Source organism: Mus caroli, chromosome 10 (genome assembly GCF_900094665.2).
Source record: "Mus caroli chromosome 10, CAROLI_EIJ_v1.1, whole genome shotgun sequence".
Taxonomy (NCBI): domain Eukaryota; kingdom Metazoa; phylum Chordata; class Mammalia; order Rodentia; family Muridae; genus Mus; species Mus caroli.
The window spans coordinates 34,506,767-34,527,231 of NC_034579.1; the positions used below are offsets into that span (position 1 = coordinate 34,506,767).

Sequence of the window (20,465 nt, forward strand, 5' to 3'; positions counted from 1 at the left end):
TAAAGCTATCTGTCTTCTAAGAAATCACCTTGTATCTCTCAGAGTTCTGAAACTCAAAAACAGCCACAGCTTGTGGTAAAGAAAAGAGATTTCTATGTTGCTATACTAACTTTTAAAAGTATCAGAGGTAGGTAATTCTTATACCTGGTGAATAGACGTTTCCTTTCCATCAATGTTACAGGCGGGAAACAGAAGCTGAGGACCCACATGGTTATCATTTTATAGGAGGATTGGCAAAGGAGATGACATGAGGTGATTAATATTTGTGACACAATCATTGCATGGCTCCTCATTTGGAGACAGAAATACAAGGCACACAATTTACTCATTCTCTGGCTCCATAGATCTGAGGTGATTGTGTACCCGGCTAGGGTGGTGCTTTGTCTCCTGTGTCTGAAGTTAAATTCTGTATAGTTTGGTTAGGACAAAGCGTGTTGCTAATGGGTCTCTCCAGTGTCTGCCAGGAGGAGTTAATGGCTCTGCTGATCAAGTGCCAGACTGGTACACATAAGACTTCTATGGGGATACAGGGGTTCCCGCCCTGACACAGGGCAGCATACCCACTACAGACACATGATTGCAGCTAAATAATTACCCTGAACACATCAGAAGCTTGTGGGATCTGCCATTACCTAGTAAGCCAGGATCTGATATGATGTTTATATTGCCCTGGAAAACTTATGTTGTAGAAAGAACTCCAGTTGCATATTATATGCTAGAGGAATTCTAAACAGTATGCCACAGAGATATTTGCATGGCCATGTTTATTACTGCACTGTTCACAGTGAGCAAAGATATGGAAGAAGCCGAGAGCTCTATCAGTGGATAAGTAGATAAGACAATGCACATTTATGCAACAGAATTTTATTTAGGTCTTCAGCAGAACTAAATTATGACATTTGTAGGGGAGAATGGATAAAACTGGATAAAGGCAATTATGTTTAGCAAACTGAGCCAGATGGAAAAGATGGGCTTTTGTGTGTTTTTCTCAGAACATAGACTTAAATGGGCATGTGCAGGTGCAAGTGTATATGACACAAAAATAGAAACAGAATTAAGAAGAGGGAAAGAAAAAGCATAAGGCAAGCATACACAAAAAAAAACCCATATATATATATATATATATATATATATATATATATATAATGAAAACAGAAGGCAGGGCTGTTTGGGAAGAAAGGAGACCAAGAGGGTGAGGAGAAGGTAGATAGGGGAGAGATAATACTGCCAGGGGTGAAGGACAGCCCCTGGAACCTAGCAAATGCTCAGTGACAAGTAGCTGGTGGCAAGGGAACCATTGCAGCTACTGACTCCTGGTCATCACTGGCATCAGGTGTGCCTGGGATGAGTTGACTCATCTTCCTGAGTCCCTTTCCTTTGACATTGTGAGGGCATTAGTGTCACCCTTACTCACCTCTTACATCCTCCCTGACCTACATCGTCACTGCAACCACTCTGAGAGGAGGTCACATTTTTGTCATTGTGCTGATGAGGAAACTGTGCCAAGGGACTTGTCTGAAGCCACATTACTGGTGGTGGTGGTGGGGCAGTAGGGAGTCAGGATTTGAACACTTGGGGTAAACACATTTAAGTTATTGTTATGTCTTTGCACTGGTTTTCCCAAATGCTCTCCTGTTTAAGAGCATCATTTAAACAAACCTCTGAGATGCAGGGGAGACATGCTAACCTTTTAGATCTTTCTGAAATGCTCTGCATCCACCATCCACTAAGGGACTAGAAGAAAGCTTCCCTTCTAGAATCTACTGCCTGCATGAAGAGGGTCAGTATAAGAAACTCTCTCAGCTCCATCTGCTCTTTCCTGTTCTTCCCAACTCTCCCCTTCACACTCCTTCCACCTAGAGAGAAAGTGCAGAGGTCCTGTACATCAAAACGTGGTCTCACGGTGCAGGGTGGAGTGATTCTAGTATGAGTTCATCTAAGAGGCAGTCTCTTGTCCTTGAGGAACACCAAGGCTAGGGGAGGAGACACCAGAAAACCACTCACAAAAAGCAGTAGACAGTAAGGACTAAAGCCAGGTGCAGGTACATACATACACTTGTAGTCCTACATACCTGAGGCAGGAGGCTTGAGCCTAGTTCAGGGCTAGCCAGGGCAAAAAAAGTGAGACACTATCTCTTATCCCACATCACAAAGTCCCATTGCAAGCCCCACACTTCATCAAGACATCATCTGACATCTTGAGTTACTATTCATTTGAATCTGATTGCTTGTTGCTTTATAAAATATTAGTTATCTTGTATGTATAAAAGCTTGCCTGAGGAGACTAGACACGCATATCAGATCCCTTGGAAGTGGAGGTGATGGTTGTGAGATAAAATTTGGGTACTAGAATCAAAATCCCAACCCTTTGCAAGAGCAAAGGGTTGACCACTCCTCTTGACCACAGAGTCATCTCTCTGGCCCTCTGATTTCTTTTGGTTTTGTCCATACTCTATTTGAAATTCCACTCTGGTTTTCTTTACAGACATATAAAAGCCAGAGGCTTACAGAGTTTTCACCTGCTTTTATATTTGAAATACACTAAAATTATTTTTAATGAACACTGGAAGGGTTTTAGTCTATGAAAATATTCTTTAAAGTGAAGTCATACTGTGTACAAGTTAGAAGGTCTAAAATATAAGACACATTCTGCTTAGTCTGTCTCTTGCCCTGTGAAGGAGCATAGATCAAATGCAGCCACCCACCTTGTCATCACAGTTGTGTCCACGACGTCTCTGCCCGCCTCTCTCTCCTTCTCTCCTCCTACTTGGTACCCATCCACTCCTCAGAACCACCAGATGAGGGCTTTAGATCTGTCTGTTCTAAGACTGCAACTGTGATGCTAACAGTAATAACTAACTCTTATTGAATGATTTCTGTATGTGCTCACTGTATGAGTGCCTTTTGACTAAATAACTTTAAATGGAAGTTGGCTGCTACTGTATATAATTGGGAAATTCACAAGCCTAAGTTTTGGGAAAGTTTGCTTTTCTCATTCCTATCCAGTGTGACCTTCAGTCCACAAGAGGCACACTTGAAAGATGGGGGAGCTGACAGAGCCATGAGGAGACTTAATCTAAGCTCATATTGTTGTTTAGTGATAAATCCAATGTCAAAACCCAGAGACCTGGCATTCAATGCTGTTTTTCAGATCTCAAACGTATTTGGTCTCAATGTTTCTGCCTCAGTCATCCACATTGCCTTTAATCACATGCTTTTAATGTATACTTCCGTCCTCTCAATTTGGTGGCACTATAAGGAACATACTAAGACCCCCATGAATATTTTCCTTCCATGTAGGTGCTGATCCTAGAGGATCAGAGGAGAATGGGGGGGGGGGGAAACAAACCAAATCCAAAGTGAACCCCTAAAGTATACACAGGAAAATGAGTCCAGCAAAGAGACACAAGCAGAGTAGACAGTGTCATCAGAGATGGCGATGATGACTTTAATGATGATGGCCTTCGAGATAGAAAAGAACAGTAAAGAAGATTCAGAAATTTGGCCCAATTCGCTCTAAAAGGCACCAAGTCTTTTGAACAACTATCAGTTCCATCACTTTCATAGAGTTCTGGGTGCTGTTCTCTGCCATGCCGCTGGCCTTTGGACTTCTAATCTTGAGCACACTTATGTTTCTCTAGCCTTATTTCTCAGCCTTTGAAGCAGAGTTAGATGATGCCTGTTCTCTAATATGGCTTTTCTCTCTTCAAGTACCTCCTTACTGACTCTCAGAGAGGACTAGAATATGACCCTCCCAGAAACATTTCTGTACTAAGCAAGCAAGGAGTTTTGGTTTTCTCAAAAAAGGCTTTCAGTGACAGCTGTGTGCCCCATGGAGACAAGTAGAAGAGGAAGGAGGCACAATAATAGCTATAGATCAAAATTCCCCACCCCCTTTTTTTTTAAGGCTGAGCACAGTGGCACAGGCCTGTAATCCTAGCAAAAGGAGAACCAGGAGGACAAGGGTCAAGGTCATTCTTTGCTACATAGCAAGTTCAAGGTCAACCTAAGCTACAGAAGACCCTGTCTCAAAAAGCAAAAGAGAAAGAAAGAAAGAAAGAAAGAAAGAAAGAAAGAAAGAAAGAAAGAAAGAAAGATGTTTTCTTTACATGCAAGATGGATAAACCAGCACCTGTCACCCCACCCCAAGACCTCAAGATTCCCAGCTGCACACTGTGATGAATCTGAATCCAATTTCAATGAACCTAGACTTATAGTCTAATATTTTTCTGTTTGGTGAACTGCAGCAAAGGATAGAAATTCAATCCAGTCACATTCTCCATAGATGAATAATTTATGCTGGCTGAGAGACCAAAGGCCATAGAAATCTGAAGCACAAAGACATGAGGAAATATGAATAACAAAGCTCATTGGATATTTCCTCTCAGGGTGTTTCTTTGTGGAGTGTGTAGAACTTACATTCATCCTCATCTTTTTCATAGGCTTGTAGAGAGCATTATATTATGTTTAATTCACTTCCTGTTCTTTCAGAACAGGAGCCATGTGGTTTTCCTCTTCCTGCCTGCCCCTATGCCTTACATAAAATGGACATGAATTGTCCCTCTGTTGGGTGAATTTATTTACTCATTTGTAACAGTGGCAGTGTGGTGCAATGTAGAACAAGGGAAAGAACATCAGGGTTTGAGGGTCTGGGCCTTGAACAGTGATCTCCCACGTGATCCAGAAAAACTGGAGTAGCCTCTGGGCCTCAGAATGCTAGATGTGAGAGGTCTTTCTTCCAGCTGTCAGTGGAAACTGAAGGAGCCAACACAGAAGCTCTGAGATGCTATCTCAGACATGCAATGGGTATAGACTGACAGATACCAATACTACAGCTACACCAAAAGACAGACATCAGAAATAAGCTGAGAGGCCGCACACCACATGTTGATCAATAGTGTAGTCAGAGGATCCTGGAGTTGCATATGATTCGTTCGCACTCATTGATCCTTTTCCCAAAGGTTCTGAATCGTGGGTCTCATACCTCAAAAGGGAAGCTTTTTCTAATGCAGAATCTTATTATCACTGGCCTGATGGTTTGGCCTCTTTGGAAAGGTCTCCCTTACTGTCCACTCCCAACACAATATCCGGGAGCCCTAACCAGCCACAGCCATCTCTGCTCTCTCAGATCCCCTTTGAGAATGGCCAACACCACTTCTTTCCATATCACTTTCATGACACTCGGAATCCTCCCCTAGATTTCTCTTTATGTGTTTCCTCTTCATATGAGACCTGGTTCCTCTGTCTGACCATCAGCTCCACTAGGAGGGACTATATGTTTCTTCCAACGCCTCCCATGCTGCCTTCAGCTACTCTTAGTCCCTCATCCACTCTAGCGTTAGGCTCTGCAGCAAAGGCTGTTCCACAGTCATCCAGCAAACATGCATAGTTTAACCTTGACTACTCTGCTGGTCTCTAGAAAAGCACTGCTGCATCAGAATCCAAAGTCCTACTTTTCCCTTCAAAAGTAAGATCTGCAAGCCCAAGTCCTTTGTTCCCTAGCAGTCTGGTAGCAAATAACTGGAGCCTATGGGCAGGTGTCCCCTTAAGTGAAGCCAGCAGTCTTATCTCTCAAAACAGGATCTCTTATAGCACCTTTGGGGAAGAAGAAGGCATTTTTGTCTCCAGACAGAAGAATCTTTACCCAGAGTACACAGTTTGATTTATGAGTGAAGGCTGAATAGATTTCAGTCTCTGCCTCCCACTTAGCTGGGTGTCCTCCTTAACGGCTGCTATGATATGGACATTGGCTCTTCTTCCTCAATAAATGCAAGTAGGCACTGGTCTCTGCTAGTTTGCATACTAAAGCACCTGGAAGAACCGAAGTCAGGATTCAACTCTGATTACTTCTGGTGTTGTCGGTTCTGCCACATACTTTGTGTCCAGACTACGCTCAAAACGGCAGCCAGTAGCTAAGTCTGGTCTGCTGCCCTTCTATGACTTTCAAGCAAGGAGCTGGGCTATGCATCTGTGCTAGCTAGTTTTATATTAACTGACACAAGCTAGTGTCATCTGAAAGAAGGGAACATCAATTGAGAATATCAGAAGATCTAGCCATAGGGCATTTTCTTAGTGACTGACGAAGGAGGGCCTAGTCCATTGTGGGTGGTCCCATCCCTAAGAAAGCAGGCTGAAAAATCTATGATATTCGAGACAGTAAGCAGTGTCGTCCATGGCCTCTGTATAGCTCCCACCCTCAAGTTCCTGCCCTGCTTGAGTGCCTACCTGTGCTGCCTTCCTTCAGTGATGGGCTATGATATGGAAGTATAAGCACCCCAAAACCTTTCCTCCACAATTTGCTTTTGGTCATGGTGCTTCATCATAGCCAAAGTAACCCTAACTAGGACAGCTTCCAAGGAATTACTCCAGTTTGGTCGCTTTCGGCTAGGAGAGTATTCAGTAATGACTTGGTTGCTTGAACAATTCATTATGGCAGGGCAGGTTATGATTTGACTCACAGTAGAGAAGCCACTAACATTTTGACCAGGCTATTATTCAGCCAATGAGCTTCTGGCCTGGGTATTTATTTGCAGCCCAGGTTCACCCCAAATAAAGCATATGCATTCACATCCTCCATCAAATAAAGCAATACGAACAAGCAAGGATCATCTCAGAGAGCTGCTTCATTAATGACTGCCACAGGAAAGGCCTTTCCCCTTAAAGAGTCTGGTCTAAAACTCCCAAAGAAGGCTTTCTTTGCTCCAGCCACTCCCATACTCTCAGCATTTGCTCCTAACCAGGCCAGATTCTGTTAGTCCTGGGCTCTGCCTTCCTCTTTCCTGCCTGGAGAATAGACACCCTGAGGGAAAATGTAGACAGCAGCTGTTCCTGACTTCCCCTCTTAACTTCCCCTCCTGGTGGTTAACCAGCAAAACCTGAGTACCAAGAGAGGCCACCTGAAACCACTGTAGACTCTCAGTTTTGGACTCTGTGTGTGTGTGTGTTTTCTCTCCCTTGACAGAGAGGTACTTTGTGTGTGTGTGTGTGTGTGTGTGTGTGTGTGTGTGTGTGTGTGTGTGTGTGTGTGTGTGTGTTTTCTCTCCCTTGGCAGAGAGGTACTTTGTCCTGCCTCCTCCCAGAGAGTGAGTGTGTGTGTGTGTGTGTGTGTGTGTGTGTGTGTGTTTTCTCTCCCTTGGCAGAGAGGTAGAATGCAGTACAACAAAAAGTGATGCCAGCCATGCACACCAATCCCCAAAATTACCAGCCATGTCCTCACACTAATTTCATCAAGACACTCAAATCTGGGTAGTCTACAACACATTGAGAAAGAGTGGTTCCTTAAAAAAAAACAAAAGAACTCTAAAGGTGGGGACATAATGCCTATAATCTTAGCAGTTGCCAAGCCGAGGCAGAATAATGAATTATGAGTTCAAGACCAGCTTTGGCTGTATGGGACACACAAAATCAAATTAAATATGCAAATAAATAACAGAATAAATTTTTAGAAGTCTGGTCATATTAATAAAATGGGAGAATTGATATGAATTCCAGGTGGGCATCTACAAATATTCACTATATTTTCTATGTAGGGAAGATTTTTTTAAAAAAATAATGAAATGACTATGAATGCTAAGAAATTTAACATGTTTACCACCTTTCAGATGTGCTCCTGGTTACTATGGAAACCCCTTACTCATTGGAAGCACCTGTAAGAAATGTGACTGCAGTGGAAATTCGGATCCCAACCTGATCTTTGAAGACTGCGATGAAATCACTGGCCAGTGCAGGAACTGCCTACGAAATACCACCGGATTCAAGTGTGAACGCTGTGCTCCTGGTTACTATGGAGACGCCAGGACGGCCAAGAACTGTGCAGGTACAGACCCCCAAGTCCCTCGGCCAGCTGTGTGGCCAGCATAGCTCTCCACCAGGACTGACTTGGGTGAAGAATTTCTGTTGAGGAAATATTGCCAATGTCCTCCTGACATTTACCTAGAGCAATATACATCAACATTGACCCCAGTTACACTTCTCATCGAGGCTACTAGTGAACCTTAGCTCGTGGGTGGATATTCACAAGAGACGTCAGAGGAGTGATATCTGTCTTATTCTATTCACATTGGTGATTTTGATTGAAGGGAAAGTGGTAGCTGGTGTGGCTCAAGTGAATTATTTTGTCCTGGAAGCTGTCTCCTCTCTCACTTATGCTTAATAAAATTAACATTCCACTTGAGTAAATTTGCAAAGCATGAGCACACATGGGCCCCTAGATTTCCTCAGATTGTCAGTCAGTATCTCTCTGGGAGTGTAAGAAATCTAATGGGTTAGACTTCAGTTCCATTGCAGTGTGCACTTCTCCTATACATTTGCTGCATCGACTGAAGCTCTTCAGAAGGGAAGTTAAACTGCTTTCGTGCCAGGGGAAGCAGGGCTGAAGTTGGGTGCTTCTCCCTGGTTGGCTATTAGGAAGGACAGGGGAGAAGGGGGCCTTGTGCACTTACAGCGTGCATTCTGGAAAACCCCTGTTGAAAGAATCACTTGAAAGACTGACAAAGGGAAGAGTTTAAGATTAAGGAGAACGCACTTGTGACCTGGGCACAATCAAAATAAGCATACCCGCAGGAAGGAAACACTTCCAGAGCCACAAGGAAGACTGTCCAGTCAGTCAGACGTGGGGTCGGGGACCTTAGAAGTGCTGTCAGAAAAAAATAAAGCCTTAGAAATTGGTGCCATTATTCTCAAAGCAGTACCAAGCCTGTATTTAAATAACAACGATGCAGATCGATCCTAGATGACACCGTGTGGGAAGCCATAGAGCACAAGCTTGCAGAGGGGTCTAATAAGTCTGCACTGTGTGGAGCACTGCATAGCTGACGTGTAATGAGTGATGTGCCCCTTGGAGATAATCTGCTATGATCATTCTGTTAGGGCAACTCACAGTTCTGTTGCAGCTTATGACCAGCTTAGGATAGCTTAGGAATTCTTCTTAAAATGTTATAAATTTACTTCCACACAAAAACTCACAGGGGATTGGGAATGTAACTCAGTGGTAAACCATATGGTTGATTCAGTCCCCACCCTTGCCAGCTCCCCATCCTGGGCAGGGGGGTGGGGGGAAGCAAAAAATGAAAAGCAGGATAAGATTGAATTTTGTTTTTATAAAGGCATTACAGAAAGCCATCAGTAGGTGAAAGCCTTTTAAATTCATGTAAATTTGTTTCCAATTCTTTCCCTGAATTATGCCTAGCATCCTTTCCCCAGATACCTCTCTTTTGCAGTTTGGAGTCATTCTTGCCAGGGGTCAAAGCTTAGGAGGCAAGCATTGCTCCTGGGCCTCCTCACTCTCCTGCTCTGGGGCTCTTCCTTCACAGCTGGCAGGGACCATGCTGCTGTGGAGACTCTGTGAGGAAAGGAGAATGCTGAGCTCTGTGGCCTTTGTTTCCTTGTGAAATTTCCTGGGCCTTTTGGGACTGAAGCATCTGTTGCGTTAGGATAGCATCCTAAAGAGTTGGGAAAAGAATCCTAGGAAAGTGAGATTCAGTTTTGCTTCCCGTCCTATTTTTAACATCTCTCTTACCTGCATTGAACTGGTTAAAGGATGTTATCACAGACTCCATACCTTTCAGGATAAATATAATTAATCCCCGTCGCAGGATTGCACACCAGTAGCCAGCATTTCTGGAAACCATGGAAACACCGTCTTGTTTTAGGCGTGAGAAGATGGCTCCTTACTCTGTGTTTCTTTCTCCACAGTGTGCAACTGTGGGGGCGGCCCGTGTGACAGCGTAACCGGAGAGTGCTTGGAAGAAGGATTTGAAGTCCCTACAGGCAAGAACTGCCCAACTATAAGGAAAAGTAGCAGAACCTTAGTGACTAACCCACTTTCTCTAATATGCTACAGGAGTTGCAACCCATTTGTAGTTTAAAAAAAAAATCGAAAATGTGGAAGAAAAGAACTGATTCCCACAAGATATCCTCTGACATCCACACCCATGCTGAGGTGCACACACACACACACACACACCCCACAGTAAGTAGTAAATGTACTTTAAAACTGTAAAGATGAGTGTGATATCACTTTCCCTGAAAGGGTTTCACTCCCACCCCTGGTTTAGTGGCTGGTATTTGCTCCAGGGTAACGGACCTTGTGCAAAGGTCCCTGGTGGCCTCCATCTCAGTCAGCATTGAGGCAGTTTTTTCGGACCTCACTCTGAGACTTTAGACATCTTACTTATCTAGTCTTCACACTCAGCTCTCAGGACAGAGCCCTGTCTACGTTGGCTGACTGGTGCTACCCGGGCACCAGGAGACTTAAGCAGCTCTTCTCAACACACCCAAATGTGAAGCCTGACCGGAAGTAAACTGACAAGGAGTTACAAAGTAGAGCTGCCTTCTCTTTTGCTTAAATTGCTCTGTCACTCACGAGCAACAAAAATTTCTGTCTCAAAGAGTATTTGAACATCATGCATCCCTTCCTCCAAGGAAAAGTATATTGGTCCCAAAAAGTCCTTGTGGGTAGAAGAGATTATAAAACTGCCAGTTTATCATCTCTTAGACGATGCCTGAGATGTGAGACACAGCAGGGCAAAGTGTGCAGTTATCAACTACAGCATCCTGGACCAGCTCCATTTAAAAGCGGCCAGATGCCTACATAGCCTTAAACATTTTTCTTCAGCAGCCTGTAGTCTGGGGACTCATTTTCTAAGGGAACTTAAAGGTAGTGCTATGTTAATAACAAATTAACAAATTAGCATGCATTAACCCTTTAGCGTCTGACAACTCTGCAGGAAATAGCAGAGCCTGTGGGAAGGAGTTTGGGAATCAGCAAGGTGCAGAGAGGCCAGGATAGGGCTCAAGGCTTGGTGTGTGTTCTTTTTGATTATGTCCATGAAGGGCAGCTGGGCCCTGGGTGGGGCTCACAGTGTGAAAGGTGAGGAGAGAGAAGCTGGGGCTTGTCTCTTGAGCATGCCCAGGTTTAGTCTCAGCTTTAGCACTTACCTCAGAGACCAAGTCATGACATTAGCCAACAAGTGTGCCCTACAGTCCTGCTCTGAGGACTTGTTCATCTAGACACGGGGTCGTGGTGGGGGGCATGGAGAGGAGCCAGGCCCTCCCTGGGGGAGGCAAAGGCAGGTGCAGCATTCCTGGACTGACTGAGAGAAGCTGATTAGAAAAGAATGATGCTTGGCCCCCAGCCTGCTCTACCAGCTGCCACCAAGCAAAGACAGGAAGCTGACAGGATCAAAATCTAGGGGATAGGGGGACCGTGAATAATAGGAAAAGTGGTTAGGGCTTCTTCTCCACCTATCCTATAATAGTCCTTTCTGTCAACAATTAGTGTTCTTATTAACCTGCTGTCTCAATGTCCGGTTCTCATTATGTTAAGTGGGACTCCTGCCCGATGTATGGCTTGGTTTGGTAAAGACGGGTTCTACGTGGCCATATCAATTTCTTGGGAAATAAAAATAAACATGGTACTAACCAAGGGGGTCTATATTAAAGCCATATGAATCCAGGCTGCCTTTTGCCTCTGCAGAAATGACATTCCTATTTCATCTCCAGGCTGTGATAAGTGCGTCTGGGACTTGACCGATGACCTGCGATTAGCAGCGCTCTCCATCGAAGAGAGCAAATCCGGGCTGCTGAGCGTGTCCTCTGGTGCCGCGGCGCATAGACACGTGACTGACATGAACTCTACCATCCACCTCCTCAGAGTATGTTCAGTGTTGCTCTTTTTGTCTGCTCTTTTCACTGCAGTTCCACAGGCTCCCTCTTAGCAACCTCTATGACCCGTTGGCATCTGAGTTCCATGGTTATATTTTAGATTGTGTAGGTTCAACATAGATAATACCCAGTTACACAGAGAGTTAAGAAAAGTTCACAATAATCATGAGCTAATGCCCCAATCAAAAGCAGTAGACTTATGTAAGAAAGTCTGTGAAAAACGAAATGACTAAAAGATTAATATCTACATGAGAAACTTTTATTTTCTAAGCTGTGTATTTATTATTCAAGTGCAAGTCTGCCCGGTATACCTTAGTTCAGTTTGGAGGGTTTGGGGGAGTTTTCCCTCCCTACTTCCAATTTTTCCTTCTTACACTTGTTCTCTCTTGTTTTTCCAGTCTCTCAATCTCTTTGTGAAACACACACACATACACAACATCCTCAAACTCATAAACATATACATATGTGTATTTGTTCTCATACCTCTACAGAGCAAAGAAGCTAAAGGCAGGCAATGGAAAAAATAAAAATAAATAGATAAAAATAAAAATAAAAAAACCCTCACCCATCTAAGCTTTAAAAGGCTTTCCTTTCATAATGGACCTCCATCACAACCAATGGATGTTTTTATAAACAACAGCGTTCAGTGAAAAGCCATCAGATGTAATACCAGCACACCAATTTATTTTCTTAGTCAAGCTAACATAATGGTTAAGATTGTTTTGCTCACACCCCAGCTCTGCCCATTGCTCCGTGAGCTCAGGAAAGTTAATCTCTGCTTCTCAGTGTCCTCATGTAGGCATGAGGAAGGTACCAGGGGAGCTAGGATATGTAGAACCATTAAAGCAGTATCTGGCATAGTGTTTATTACTCTTTGGATGTTCAAATAATATCCACAATTGACTGAAAATGTATAGAGCAGACTAAAATAGTATCCCAAACTGTAGTGCTGTGTAGGATCTTAGTGAGCACTCAGAACTGTTTTGCCAAACTCTCCTGCCTAGACACATAAGAGCATTAATGCTCAAAGACTTGCCTGGACCCAGGGCAGTAAATATACCACCCTTTCCATAAGGCACACCTAAGGGACTTAATCCAAAATGGCCCCAGGACAGCAACATTTCTACCAAGCTTCTAAAAAATGCAAACGGCGGGGGGCGGGGGATGACCCAAAATAAAGAGAATTGATCTCTTTATACCCAGAAAAGGAAAATGCATTTCTAAAATCCATTTTCTTTGATCCTGACTACTTGATAAGTTTCTCTAAGACCCAATCAGATTGAAGTTTGCCAGATTCCCAGGGCCACCTCCATCCTAACTATCATGTTTTCAACAATAGAAAAAGGAGCTCTTTCCCTACAGTAAGCTCAGTGCCTGGCCAGAGGTCGCTGAACCATATTAAATGACAGATTTTCAGTTCCCAGAGCTGTATAGCCCACCCTTAACAAAATTCTGCAGCAGTCTGTGATCAGTCTATTAAGAACAGAGAACATGGGCTGGAAAAATGGCTTAATGGTTAAGAACACTGTCTTAGTTAGGGTTTCTATTCCTGCACAAACATCATGACCAAGAAGCAAGTTGGGGAGGAAACGGTTTATTCAGCTTACACTTCCATACTGCTGTTCATCACCAAGGAAGTCAGGACTGGAACTTAAGCAGGTCAGGAAGCAGGAGCTGATGCAGAGGCCATGGAGGGATGTTCGTTACTGGCTTGCTTCCACTGGCTTGCTCAGCCTGCTCTCTTATAGAACCCAAGACTACCAGGCCAGAGATGGTCCCACCCACAAGGGGCCTTTCCCTCTTGATCACTAATTGAGAAAATGCCTTACAGTTGGATCTCATGGAGGCATTTCCTCAACTGAAGCTCCTTTCTCTGTGATAACCCCAGCCTGTGTCAAGTTGACACACAAAACCAACCAGTACAAACACTGCAAACACTGACTGCTCTTGCAGAGGACCTGGGTTCAATTCCTAGTACCCACGTGAAGGTTCACAGCTGTCTGTAACTCCAGATTCCAGGGAATCTAATGCCCTCTCTGGCCTCTTAGACATTGCACATACATCGTGCAGAAAAAAACAACCATACACATATAATAAAATATATTTTAAAAGAAAAGAGTAGAAGTTACAATCTACCTAAATCTCCTATACTGAAAGAGTCATGTACTCAGTCTCTGGTGTCTGAGACTGGGAAGATGGCTCAGCAACTTAATGGTGTTCTTACTGATAACCCGAGTTAAGTTCCTAGCCCCCATGCTGAGTGACTTACAATCACCACTAACTCCAGCTCCAAGGAATCCAACACCCCGTTCTGGCCACTAAACACTGCACTCATTCCTAAAGTCACACTAAGATATACACAAATATTTAATCTAAGAATAAATAAAGATAAAATATTTTTGACTTTTTCCCTCCCACAGACAAGGTTGTCAGAAAGAGAAAACCAGTATACCCTAAGAAAGATACAGATAAACAACTCGGAGAACACACTGAGAAGCCTCCTGCCTGATGTAGAGGGACTCCATGAGAAGGTAGGTGTTCCGAGTCTGTGCCTGCTGTGTGTCAAACTTCTCCTGGGGAGATACAACACACACGTCTATTCACCCCCGATACTACCAAAGTCCAAAGTTACTTATAGGAATATGGATGAAGAGCAATTTACAAGAGCAGAAATTACTCTAAACAGTTTACATCACCAAGGCCCACCACAGCATGGCTGATATCTTAAAAAGCTGGGAACCTGAAACATTATGCAGCCTGCAGGCTGCTCAACAGGTTGGAGAGGGTTCTTTCCAAGTGACTCAGTTGGTCTAAACCTCTTCCAGGCACCTCGGTTGGTTTCTGTTTCTTGCAGGCAGATGGTCTGGTCTGAGGGTCTTCTTTGTACCTAAGCTCAATTTATCTGAAGGGGGACTCTCAGCTTTTATTGTTTATTCTGACAAAGAGGGGCCTGGTGAATCTGGTCTGCTTCAAGAACTTCCTGAATGTATTTGAGTTGCTTTTGTTTTTGTTTGTTTTGGTTTGGTTTGGCTTGGTTTTGTTTGTTTGGTTTTTTTTGGAATGGTTTGGTTTGATTTTTTTTTTTTCTGCTTACAGAGCTTCTCTATATTGAATGATTCAATCTAGTGGGAAACTTTTAAACTACAGGGTCAACCTTGAAGAATATAGTTAGCCTCGATAAGCCTAGTGAATCACAAGCAATGAGGCTTTTAAAAGCCCAGGCAGGAAAAGTTCTGTGACCCTTGAGTGTCTCAAATAAATCAAGGCCAGATCTACAGTGAAATTTGATAAAGGGCATCTTCCTGTCTTCCCATTTTAGTAGCTTTTCTGGAAATTTTGTGCTTATGGTGAACTTTCTATGCATTTATTCCAGCTAACATACTTGATATGTGCTACAACTAGGAAAGTCATTTAACTGTTTGCATAGAACTGTACAGATAAGAGCTATCAAGCATCCCAGGAATGTTCTTTATTGTATACAATAAACACTTTAAATGTTAATAAAAAGAAAGAAAAAATTAGCTGGTAAAAACTTGCCACACAAGCCTAACAACCTGAGTTTAGTCCTTAGAACTCATGTGGAGTGAGCTCACTTTTAAAAGTTCTTATTATAATTATGCATGCCACATGTATGCATGTGCGCGCGCACACACATACACACACACAAATAATTAATTTTTAAAAAAAAATCAAAGTTCAGCCTTTGCAACTGTCTTAGTCAGGGTTTCTATTCCTGCACAATCATCATGACCAAGAAGCAAGTTGGGGAGGAAAGGGTTTATTCGGCTTACACTTCCACACTGCTGTTCATCACCAAAGGAAGGCAGGACTGGAACTCAAGCAGGTCGGGAAGCAAGAGCTGATGCAGAGGTCATGGAGGGATGTTACTTACTGGCTTACTTCCCCTGGCTTGCTCAGCTTGCTTTCTTTTTTTTTTAACATTCTGCTTAGGATGTTTTCTTTATTTACATTTCAAATATTATCCCCTTTCCTAGTTTACCCTCCGAAAATCTCCTATCCACTCCCCGCTCCCCCTGCTCCCCAACCCACCCACTCCTGCTTCCTGGCCCTGGCATTCCCCTATACTGGGGCATAGAACCTTCACAGGACCAAGGGCCTCTCTTCCCATTGATGAGCAACTAGACCGTCCTCTGCTACATATGTAGCTATAGCCATGAGTCCCACTATGTGTTTTCTTTGATTGGTGGTTTAGTCCCAGGGAGCTCTGGGGGTACTGGTTAGTTCATATTGTTGCTCCTATGGGCCTGCAAACCCCTTCATCAGCTTGCTTTCTTATAGAACCCAAGTCTACCAGCCCAGGAATGGCACTACCCACAATGGGCCCTCCCCCTTTGATCATTAATTGAGAAAAATGCTTTATAGCTGGACCTCATGGAGGCATTTCCTCAACTGAATCTCCTTTCTCTGTGATAATTCCAGCTTGTGTCAAGTTGACACACAAAACCAGCCAGTACAACATCATAAATTAAAATGAACTTCAGGTAGATTAAAGAATCAAGAATAAACTTCAAGTTCACAGGAATATAGAATCAAGCAATTATTAACACCAAGAGGAAATGGCATATAATAAATATAGCATGAGGATCTAAAAAATATAGACAATAGATTTGACAAGTTACAGTTTCAATTCTCAGAGAAACGCTAAATAAATATTTAAATAGACAGAAAAATACTCAGAGAGAAACACGGCTTATGAAAACTTAGACAAGACTGGAGACTTGGTTCAGTGATTCAGGGCACTTACTGCTCTNGCAGAGGTCTCAGGTTCTGTTCTTAGCATCCACATGGCAGCTACAACTGTCTATAACTCCAGTCTCAGGNGATTCAACACCCTCTTCTGACCTCTATGGGCACCAGGCAAATACATGCTGTACTTTCCTTGTGGATACTCCTTCCAACAGTGATTAAAAACCATATTACTATGGTCTCAAACTTGACATTTAGTACCTCTATCCATGGGTTCCATATGGTCAAAATCTCACAAATTCTATTCATCTCAAGTCACTGGGTTTTGGAGTAGTTTGGGGTTTGAGAGGTATATTATTGTTGTTGTTTGTTTGCCAACTTCCATATCTAAGTCTTCCAACCCCCATTTGGAAATCCCTACAATCATTTCATACCATTTACCCCTGGGAATACCCTGAAGGATGCCCATGTATCTGTGGTTACAAAGAACCCATGCTCCAAAGGCTTTTTCTGTGGCTACTGCTGATGAGTCCTATATAGAAAATACCAAAGACCAGGCCAAGATTCCAATCTCCTGTGCTCCCAAGCCTATAATGCCCAAAGTGGAGAGAGCATGGTGGCCTACAGGCAGAGGTAGAAACAGCAGCTCCCTCCCACTGTCAGTCTTTCACTTCACTCTAGGGTCCTAAAAGTCTGCAATGGAGGCCATAGTGACAGAGATCAGTTACCCCATTCTTTTACCCACACAGAGGAGTACCTACATATCAGCTCATGCAAAAAAATGTCATAACGGATGTATAGGAAAAAATATTTAAAGTCTCAGCGTGGGTTTTTACCCACCTTAGACCATTTATGTTCCAAGGTGAAAGACACCTTGTGTGCCTAGGCAGCACAACAGCTGGGCAACTGCCTACCCTCCATGCTGTTAGAACCTACCTTCCTATCCATAACCCAAGTTATTACTTACTATGTTTCATCTGGGCTGCTCTTAGCCCTAATTGGCCAGCCCACATGGCCAAGTTTCTATGGCTTACCTAACCATGGCAGCTGTCCTTCCTCCTCTCATGCGCGTTCTTCTTTTCTCCTATGGGAGCTTCCTTCTGCTTCTCCCAAACCTGCCAAACCTTAACCCTACCTGTCTCTTCTGCCCAACTATTGGCATCTTTATTCCCTAATCACAATTAACTGGAGGCAGGGTCACTCAATATCTTACATGCAGCTTCTCTGTCTCTGAGGCACCAGTCCTGGGGACCCCAAGTTAGCATTAGAATACAAGCAGCATTAGTCAAAACCACTACAGGAAATATATCAAAAGCGTCTGATCCTTCCAAAAAGACAAGATGGTAAAAACTGTGTTTCTGGTCTAGAAGCATTAAAGACCTGTCATTTCACAGTAACTGTGATAGGTGCTAAGAGATTTGAAGTAAACATAGGCCCTGCTCTCAAGGTGCCACAGTCTAGCAGGGAGCAGGTACCTTTTTTTTTTTTTAATGATGTACCATTTAGCAATGGGTCCTGGTACAGGAGAAACTGTAAGTCTGAGGAACAAACATTGAATCCTCTCATTAGGGAAGGTTGCCTTGGGTGTTGCTAGTGACTAGGAGTTTATAGAGAACATCTAAGCAAGGGAAATGTGCCATAATACAAAAGATGTAAAAATATAGCATATATTTTCTTGGCACCTGAAGAATATTGACCTTGGCCTTGAAGTTGGTTTAAGTCAAAGACAATAGGCAAGAATTAGCAGTTGAAGATATCATCAGCTAGACCATGAAGAACATACTCAGAAAAGTATGGCTTTCAAACATTGAAGTCATTGAAGTCATTTACAGCAAAACAGCTGATTAGATTTGCATTTCAGAAGCATTTCTTCTTCTGTAGAGAGGATAGACTTGGTCCAGGAAGAGTGTGAAGGTGGGGCGCAATGGGAGACTGCCACAGGAGATGAGAAAAGAGAGATTGGTTTCTTCCTTGCCTTCACCTGTAAAGGAGTGTGATGGACTGAGACTGGGGAGATGTAAGAGGAGAGAAGCAAGGATTACAGGTAGGACAAAATGGGTCATATGACCAATTAGAATTCATATGACCAAATAGAAGTCATGTGACCAATTAGAAGTCATGTGACTGCAATGGCTTGTGCTGTAAGATCGAGAATCGACAAATGGGACCTCAAAAAATTGCAAAGCTTCTGTAAGGTAGAAGACACTGTCAATAAGACTAAAAGACCATCAACAGATTGGGAAAGGATCTTTAACAATCCTAAATCCGATAGGGAACTAATATCCAATATATAAAGAACTCAAGAAGATGGACTCCAGAAAATCAAATAACCCTATTAAAAATTGGGTACAGAACTAAACAAAGAATTCTCAACTGAGGAATACCGAATGGCTGAGAAGCATCTGAAAAAAAATGTTCAGCATCCTTAATCATCAGGGAAATGCAAATCAAAACAACCCTGACATTCCACCTCACAACAGTCAGAATGGCTAAGATAAAAAATTCAGATGACAGCAGATGCTGGTAAGGATGTGGAGAAAGAGGGACACTCCTCCATTGTTGGTGGGATTACAAACTGGTACAACCATTCTGGAAATCAGTCTGGTGGTTCCTCAGAAAATTGGACATAGTACTACCGGAAGATCCAGCAATACCTCTCCTGGGCACATACCCAGAAGATGTCCCAACTGGTAATAAGGACACATGCTCCACTATGTTCATTGCAGCCTTATTTATAATAGCCAGATGTCCCTCAACAGAGGAATGGATACAGAAAATATGGTACATTTACACAATGGCGTACTACTCAGCTATTAAAAATAATGAATTTATGAAATTCTTAGGCAAATGGATGGATCTGGAGGATATCATCGTGAGTGAGGTAACCCAATCACAAAAGAACACACATGATATGCACTCACTGATAAGTGGATATTAGCCCAGAAACTTAGAAGATCCAAGATACAATTTGCAAAACACATGAAACTCAAGAAGGAAGACTGGATACTTTGCTCCTTCTTAGAATGGGGAACAAAATACCCATGGAAGGAGTCACAGAGACAAAGTTTGGAGCTGAGACAGAAGGAAGGACTATCCAGAGGCTGCCCCACCCAGGGATCCATCCCATATATAACCACCAAACACAGACACTATTGCATATGCCAGAAAGATTTTGCTGACAGAACCCTGATACAGCTCTCTCTTGTGAGGCTATGCCAGTGCCTGTCAAATACAGAAGTGGATGCTCACAGTCATCTATTGGATGGAACACTGGGCCCCTAATGAAGGAGCTAGAGAAAGTACCCAAGGAGCTAAAGGGTTCTGCAACCCTATAGGAGGAACAACAATATGAACTAACTAGTACCCCCCAGAGCTGTCTCTCAGGGGATGGCCTAGTGTGCCATTAATGGGAGGAGAGGCCCTTGGTCTTGTGAAAATCATATGCCCCAGTACAGGGGAATGCCAGAGCCAGGAAGCATGAGTGGGTGAGTTGGGAGCGGGGGGGGGGGGGGGGGGGGGGGGGGGGGGGGGGGGGGGGGGGGGGGGGGGGGGGGGGGGGGGGGGGGGGGGGGGGGAAGGGGAGGAGGGATAAGGGGCTTTGGGGATAGCATTTGAAATGTAAATGAAGAAAATATCTAATAATAAACATTAAAAAGAAGTCATGTGACCAATTAGAAGTCATGACCTATTAGATAGAAGTCATATAACCAATTAGAAATTATAGGAGCAAAGAGGGAATTTCCACCTGGGTGGAATGGATGAGTAAGATTAAAGCTACAGATTGAATGACTCTGGACAATTTAAGTTTGAGGTAATTTCCTGTAGATGTCCAGAGACAGCTGGAGACTCAAGTCAGCAGCTCAGGCCTAAGATGGGGGATACACAGGTATCTGGATGTCACTAAACAGAAGGAAGAGAAGCCCACAAAAGTTGACATCCACCATTCAGGTTTGAAGAAACACACCAATATTCCTGCTGTCTCCATTTACACTTGTTCCCCAGAGTAGTGACTAAAACTCCCTTACTTTCAATCACAAAAGTATTGCAACTTAAATAATAAAATTCATGGTGGTCCTACAGATTGGTTATCATCA

At 43.3% G+C, this 20,465-nt stretch overlaps 1 protein-coding gene across 1 annotated transcript in view; it reads left to right on the forward strand.

The window, feature by feature from the left end:
• Lama4 (laminin subunit alpha 4) overlaps positions 1 to 20,465 on the forward strand; it is a 142,710-nt gene that overhangs the window by 51,246 nt on the left and 70,999 nt on the right. Inside the window, exons 5-8 of the mRNA XM_021173805.2 lie at positions 7,602 to 7,816; positions 9,694 to 9,768; positions 11,503 to 11,654; positions 14,085 to 14,195. Coding sequence (XP_021029464.1) covers positions 7,602 to 7,816; positions 9,694 to 9,768; positions 11,503 to 11,654; positions 14,085 to 14,195 — 553 coding nt within the window. The remainder of the gene's footprint in view (positions 1 to 7,601; positions 7,817 to 9,693; positions 9,769 to 11,502; positions 11,655 to 14,084; positions 14,196 to 20,465) is intronic.